This window comes from Colobus angolensis, unplaced genomic scaffold (genome assembly GCF_000951035.1).
Source record: "Colobus angolensis palliatus isolate OR3802 unplaced genomic scaffold, Cang.pa_1.0 Scaffold30, whole genome shotgun sequence".
Classification (NCBI taxonomy): Eukaryota; Metazoa; Chordata; class Mammalia; order Primates; family Cercopithecidae; genus Colobus; species Colobus angolensis.
The window spans coordinates 5644643-5651885 of record NW_012116266.1 but is presented as its reverse complement, the minus strand read 5'-3'; the positions used below and the strand labels follow the sequence as shown (position 1 = coordinate 5651885).

The 7243-nt window shown below is 37.6% G+C and overlaps 1 protein-coding gene across 1 annotated transcript in view; it reads left to right on the top strand.

The window, feature by feature from the left end:
• The window catches only part of NBEAL1 (neurobeachin-like 1), a 206959-nt gene extending 200026 nt beyond the window's left edge, over positions 1 to 6933 (top strand). The window contains exons 53-55 of the mRNA XM_011949999.1: positions 439 to 587; positions 2974 to 3109; positions 6492 to 6933. Coding sequence (XP_011805389.1) covers positions 439 to 587; positions 2974 to 3109; positions 6492 to 6593 — 387 coding nt within the window. The 3' untranslated portion in view covers positions 6594 to 6933. The remainder of the gene's footprint in view (positions 1 to 438; positions 588 to 2973; positions 3110 to 6491) is intronic.
• Positions 6934 to 7243: the final 310 nt, after the last annotated feature.

The following is a 7243-nucleotide window of genomic DNA, read 5'->3' as shown; positions in this document are numbered from 1 at the left end:
AGTCGGGCATGGTGTTGGGCACCTGTAGTCCCAGCTACTCAGGAGGCTGAGTTAGGAGAATGGTGTGAACCTGGGAGGCAGAGCTTCCAGTGAGCTAAGATTGCACCACTGCATTCCAGCCTGGTCAACAGAGCAAGACTCCATCTCAAAAGAAAAAGAATTATTTTCTTTTGTTTTAAGAATGTAGGGTTTTGGGGAGGGCTGAATGAGATTTTAATTCTTTGGAGAGAGTGAGATTTCTCTTTTAATATTTACTTGGCAATCGGATTTGAAATCACTTTAATAATATTGTCTACACACTTGGTCTTTAAATATAGCCATATTTTTATCCCAGAATTTTAAACCAAATAATTATTCTGTTGTAGTCAGAGTTTTAACTGGTAATATAAAAACTCAGTTTTTATTTGAAATTGTTAAATTTTCCTTAATTCTTTGCAGGATAAGAATGCATTACATCTGTTTTCTATAAATGGCAAGTATCTAGGGTCTCAAATCCTGAAGGAACAAGTATCAGATATATGTATAATTGGAGAACACATTGTCACAGGCAGCTTACAAGGATTCCTGTCTATAAGAGATCTCCACAGGTAAGTAATAAAAGCCAATGAAGTATCACTTAAGAAAAGGTGGCAGTACTTCTAGTCTAGAGTGAAAATCAGGATCTAAGATTTTTAATCTTTTGGTTTATCATTTATTACAAAAATTTGTCTTTTAGCAAGTATAAAAAATTGGAGAAGCTAAAGTATTCCTGGACTCATAAATGAAGTATATATATACATTTTTTATTATATAGAAAATTTTACATTATATATATTTTACCACAATTAAAAAATTTTTTAGGCTGGGCACAGTGGCTCCTGCCTATAATCCCAGCACTTTAGGAGATCAAAGAGGGAGGAATGCTTGAGCCCAGGAGTTTAAGACCAACCTGGGCACATAGCAAGACCTCATCTCTACTAAAAATAAAAGCTTTAAAAATTAGCTGAGCATGGTGGCATGTGCCTGTGTTCCCAGCTACTTGGGAGGCTGAGGTGGGAGGACTGCTTGAGCCCAGGTCGCGGCTGCAGTAAGCTGTGATCATAGCACTGCACTCCAGCCTGGACAACAGAGCAAGACGCTGTCTCAAAAGAAAAGTTTTAAATATGTAGAGCTAGAAAAAAATGTTCATAGTACCAAGTCTGAATTATGGATTTGGAAATTTGTCCAAATGATGTTTTGAATTTTTATAAAGTTTTTAATTGCAGTAAACTAAACTAGAATATATTTAACATATTTATGCATGTATGTGTATAAAATTGGTAGGGGGATCTATTGTCATTCAATCTAGTGAAGGAGAGAGATATTGGAGTAGTGGATATGTGTTTTTGTTTTGTTTTGTTTTTTGAGACCGAGTCTTGCTCTGTCACCCAGGCTGGAGTGCAGTGGCATGATATTGGCTCACTGCAACCTCTGCCTCATGTTCAAGTGATTCTCCTGCCTCAGCCTCCATGTTAGCTGGGAATATAGGTGCATACCACCATGCCCAGCTAATTTTTGTATTTTTAGTAGAGACAGGGTTCCACCATGTTGGCCAGGCTGGTCTCAAACTCCTGACCTCAAGTGATCCAACCACCTCAGCCTTCCCAAAGTGCTGGGATTACAGGCATGGGCCACTGCACCTGGCCCGAGATTTCTGGGCTTCTTATCCACCTCTCACTTATGAATCAACAAGGCGATAAGCATGAGAGTGCCTAGGTGCTGTGATGCTTACTCATAATAATGGTTTTTAAGGGGTTTAAGACTAATTGGAGGCTGGGTGTGGTGGCTCACGCCTATAATCGCAGCACTTTGGGAGGCTGAGGTGGGTGGATCATTTGAAGTCAGGAGTTCAAGACCAGCCTGGCCAACATAGTGAAACCCCATCTCTATTAAAAGTACAAAAATTAGCAGGATGTAGTGGCAGGCACCTGTAGTCCCAGATACTCAGGAGCCTGAGGCAGGAGAATCACTTGAACTCAGGAGGCGGAGGTTGCAGTGACTGAGATTGCACCACTGCACTCCAGCCTGGGTGACAGAGCAAGACTCCGTCTCAAAAAAAAAGACTGGTTGGGGAAATATCAATATTTGTGTACTGTTGTGAACAGTTTAAGTGCTAAATTATATGGTCCCAGTTACATGTACAAGAAGTTTTAAAGACATTAAGGATTAGCACGGATCTGAGTAGTCAAAGGAGTCTTAATGAAGGATTAGTAGGAATTAAATGGACATGAAAAGACAGGGAGGGCCTTCTTTTGGAGATGGAGGTAGTCAATATGTGAGGAAATAAAGCACAAAGACATAGGAATAGCAATGAACATGGTGTGTGCTGTGCTGCATTTCAGGGATAAGATCAGAGCAAGACTAGAACAAATGCCCACTGAGAGTCTGAGGCTCAGAGAACAGTGACTGGTACAGGAACTTTATTTCTATCTGTTTTAGGAATAACACTAAGGATAAGAATCTAGTTAGTATCCATACAAAATCCTATCTAACTGTTGTGTTCCTTACTTTGTCTCTCACCTTCCCTCTAATCTCTCTAAAGGGAACGTAAAGACTGTTTACCTTAGATAAATGATGAATGTACTAATAAGATGTAAAAACTGAAGTAATAATAGAATGGGTTGGAAAATTGAAAAAAGAGTAAGATTCTCTAGAAAGTCAAGAAAATGTTTATATTTTAGGTTCATGGTGGCTTTATTGATGTTTGATTATATATGTTTAGAAGAAAAATAGACGTCAAAAATAGAGAAAAGATCTGTTTATCAAGTGTTTTTAAGTAATGCTATAAATACAGGCTCTTGTGTGAGTCACTTAGACTTTCTGGACACAAGTTCCCACATCTGTAAAATTAGAATCCAGAACTAGATGAGCATTAATTTATTTTCCAGATATAAAATTCTGTGAATTCATTATAAATCCATGTAATTTTGTCTGTATTTTTTATTTCTCTTCTAGTCTGAATCTCAGCATCAACCCATTAGCCATGCGACTGCCTATCCATTGTGTTTATGTAACCAAAGAATGCAGCCATATTCTTGTAGGTTTAGAAGACGGCAAATTGATTGTAGTGGGTGTTGGCAAGCCTGCTGAGGTAAAACCTAGCATCAGTAATTTCATTTCTCATGCTGTTGGGGATTACTTTGGTTCTCCTTCATTCCAGCTGATTGAGAAGTCACCATTAGGGATAAACAAATTAAAACCAAATTTGATTTTTCAAAAGGCAGTAAATAAAAAGAGGATAAAGTTATTATTCAAAAGTGATGTTTATATTATTATTGAAAGCCCATTTTGGCAATTCTATCTACCACTCTATAGGAGTAAGAAAATTCATTTCTTCCAAATCTAGATTCAAGACCATGACTTAGATTTTCAATACATAAGAGCCTTTACAAGAGAATGAAATATAAGCTCAAACAATAAAACTACTTTAACAAACATTCATCATAACTATATGTCATTCTTTTGTAAAAGCATCATTTTTTATTTGTAACTACAAATATCCCCATATAGTGTGCTTATTCTCAGTGAGTTTCCTATAGTTAAATTTACTTGCTAATGATTTATCAATTATTAAATATTCAGGTATCATAAATCTAACTCTCGCTCTTAGGAAAACTATAGTTATACTCTAGTAACTTACTGATTCTTCCAAATCATGTTATTACATAGTTAAATTAAGCATTATAATTTTTTTTTAAGTCACTGTTGGTATTTTCTGAGGAATCTAACAATATGGGATCTGTCGGGGTTATTTCAGGGGAAGAAATTACTGTCACACAGTCAGTGGCTATAATAACCTGTTAAAGATCGTAAAAAACTGTTTTATAAATATTTGAAATTTCTTTAGTCCTTATGCTTTTTTTTCCAGCATATTATTTTAACAAAAACAGTGTCATTAAATTAATATTATTGTGGCTGGGCACGGTGGCTCACGCCTGTAATCCCTGTACTTTGGGGCGCCGAGGCAAGCGGATCATTTGAGGTCAGGAGTTTGAGACCACCCTGGCCAACGTGAAACCCCATCTCTATTAAAAATATAAAAATTAGACAGGTGTGGTGGCATACGCCAGTAATCCCAGCTACTCGGGAGGCTGAGGCAAGAGAATCACTTGAATCTGGGAATTGGAGGTTGCAGTGAGCTGGTATCACGCCACTGCACTCCAGCCTGGGTGACAGAGCAAGACTTTGTACTACAGTGTAGAATATGAACTAGATCCATATTTAGTTATGAAAAGATATTTCTATTTCAAGATCTATTTTTATCTAAAACATCAAAATCTTGATTAATATATATTTTTAATTGTGTACCAGTTTTATATATTATTCTATTAGAGTGAAAATCATATGTAAAAATCAGGTAAGGTAGTAGGGCTTCAGAAAATACATCTGTAAATGTAACTGCAAAACAAGCATGCCAAAGCCACTAGTATTTTGTATAAAGCTTCTCTTTTATCACTCCAATAAATATATCCTAGAAAAGCAACCATTAGGCCAGGCGCAGTGGCTCACGCCTGTAATCCCAGCACTTTGGGAGGCTGAGGTGGGCGAATCACGAGGTCAAGAGATCAAGATCATCCTGGCCAACGTGGTGAAACCCTGTCTCTACTAAAAATACGAAAAAAAAACATTAGCTGGGCATGGTGGCGCGTGCCTGTAGTCCCAGCTACTCCGGAGGCGGAGGCTGAGGCAGGAGAATCACTTGAACCAGGAAGGCAGAGGTTGCAGTCTGGTGACAGAGCAAGACTCCGTCTCAAAAAACAACAGCAACAACAAAAAATTAGCTGGATGTGGTGGTGCACGCCTGTAGTCCCAGCTACTCGGGAGGCTGAGGCAGGAGAATCACTTGAACCCAGGAGGTGCAGGTTGCAGTGAACCGAGATCGTGCCACTGCACCTCCAGCCTGGCAACAGAGCGAGTCTCCATCTCAAAAAAAAAGAAAAGTGACCATTAAAAAAGGTGGCAGGCCAGGCATGGTGACTCACGCCTGTAATCTCAGCACTTTGGGAGGCTGAGGTGGGTGGAGCACTTGAGGCCAGGAGTTTGAGACCAGCCTGGGCAACATGTTGAAACCCTATCTCTACTAAAAATACAAAAATTAGCTGAGCATGATGGTATGCTCCTGTAGTCTCAGCTGCTCAGGAGGCTAAGGTGGGAGGACTGCCTGAGCCCAGGAGGTAGAGGTTGCAGTGAGCCGAGATTGCACCACTGCACTCCAGTGTGGGCAACAGAGTGAAACCCTGTCTCTAAAAAAAGGTGGAATCATCATTAAAAAGTAGCTTGCACTTGAGAAAGTAATTGCAACAAACCATAGGGGTTTTTTGCCCCACCTGGATGTATAAGCACTTTTAAAGGACATTTATTTATTCATTGATTTAATTAGTATTTGGTTAATATTTATTACACATTGGGAAGGATGGTAAGTGATGCAAATTTAATGGTGAACGAAATGCAATTCCTGCCTTCAAGAGGCTTATGCTCTCCTTGTTTTCTACATTACTTTTTATCATTCTCTTGTTAAATATTATTTTTTGAAAGTCTTAAAATATTTTAAAATTTCTTTTCATCAAAACTTTATTTTACTTTCTTCTTATACTTATGATTGGCATTAACAGTACTGCAAATTCAAGAAAAGAAAATCTCCAAACCTGTGTGTCTTGTTAGCGAAATTAAGAATAATTTTGAGCCAGGTGTGGTGGCTCACACCTGTAAACCCAGCACTTTGGGAGACTGAGGTGGGAGGATTGCTTGAGCCCAGGATTTCACCAGCCTGGGCAATATAGTGAGATCTCATCTCTACAAACAAATAAAAAATTAATTAAAAATTTAAAATAATAGTTTTGAGAAGCTGATTTTGATGAAGTAATACATATTTTTGATAATTTGTAAAATATAGGAATCTGGTAATTTTGACATAACTGGGCCATTAATTGTTTAAAATGTACACATTAACATTAGACCAAAGACAAAATAAGCGTAAAAGTCTTCCATTATTATTATTGTTATTATTATGTGTGTATGTATATGTATGAGAGAGAGACAAACAGAGTCTCCCTGTGATGCCCAGGCTAGAGTGCAGTGGCATGATTTCAGCTCACTGCAACCTCTGCCTCTCAGGTTCAAGCAATTCTCATGCCTCAGCCTCCGAAGTGGCTGGGATTACAGGCGTGTGCCACCATGCACCATACTGGGCTAATTTTTATATTTTCAGTAGAGACAGGAGGTTGCCATTTTGGCCAGGCTGGTCTCGAACTCCTGGCCTCAAGTGATCTGCCTGCCTCTGCCTACCAAAGTGCTGGGATTACAGGCATGAGCCACCACACCTGGCCGTCTTTCTCTATTGTTAATAACCTTTAAAGTGTTAATAATTCTGCTAACAATTTGTTTCTTTTCACTCTGTAAAATCAGTGTCTTATATATCATTTTAATTTTTTTCTTAATATTTATTCTTCATTTCTTTGGATTACTTTACACAGATGCGTTCAGGTCAGCTTTCTCGAAAATTGTGGGGATCGAGCAAGCGGCTCAGCCAGATTTCAGCTGGAGAAACTGAATATAATACTCAAGATTCCAAGTGACTGTTACTTCATTTTTCTGTTATGATTACTGAAACCTGATTTATTGCTTTGTCGCTTTAACCACATCTCTCAACTCTCTGCAATGTTGCAAGGCTTTTATCCCTGAAAATCATTTACAGATAACCACAATTTGCTGTGGTATATAAACTAATTCTTGGTCTATACTAAGATGTATTTGGGAAAATACATTTGATTTGATTTAGTGGCCCATTCCTAAAGGTCATTGTATCCATTTTTAAAACAAACCTAAAATGAGAAAATTAGGTTTAATTTGTTTGTTATTCCAAATGATAAAATTTAAGATTTTTCTAATAAAAGAGTACAGATAATGGGACAGTTGAGAGAGATGGCTTTAAATACATTCTTAAGTAATCATTTTCCTATTTACTGACCACTGTAATGAAAACATATCAATTTATTTATGGAACTCCTGATTGGGGATAATATTTTAAAGGTATCTGTTGCACACTTGGATTTTCAAAACTCAGCAAAAGTTACAGGTTTGCATGGTGAGACTAAAATAAGAATATTGAAACTGGTACATTAGCTAATTCTACTACTACTAGCATGTTACTAATGAAAAGTTACTGAATTCTATTATTGTCCTTAAATAATAAAAATTGAGTAGAAAAAAGTGGAACTAGAGATAT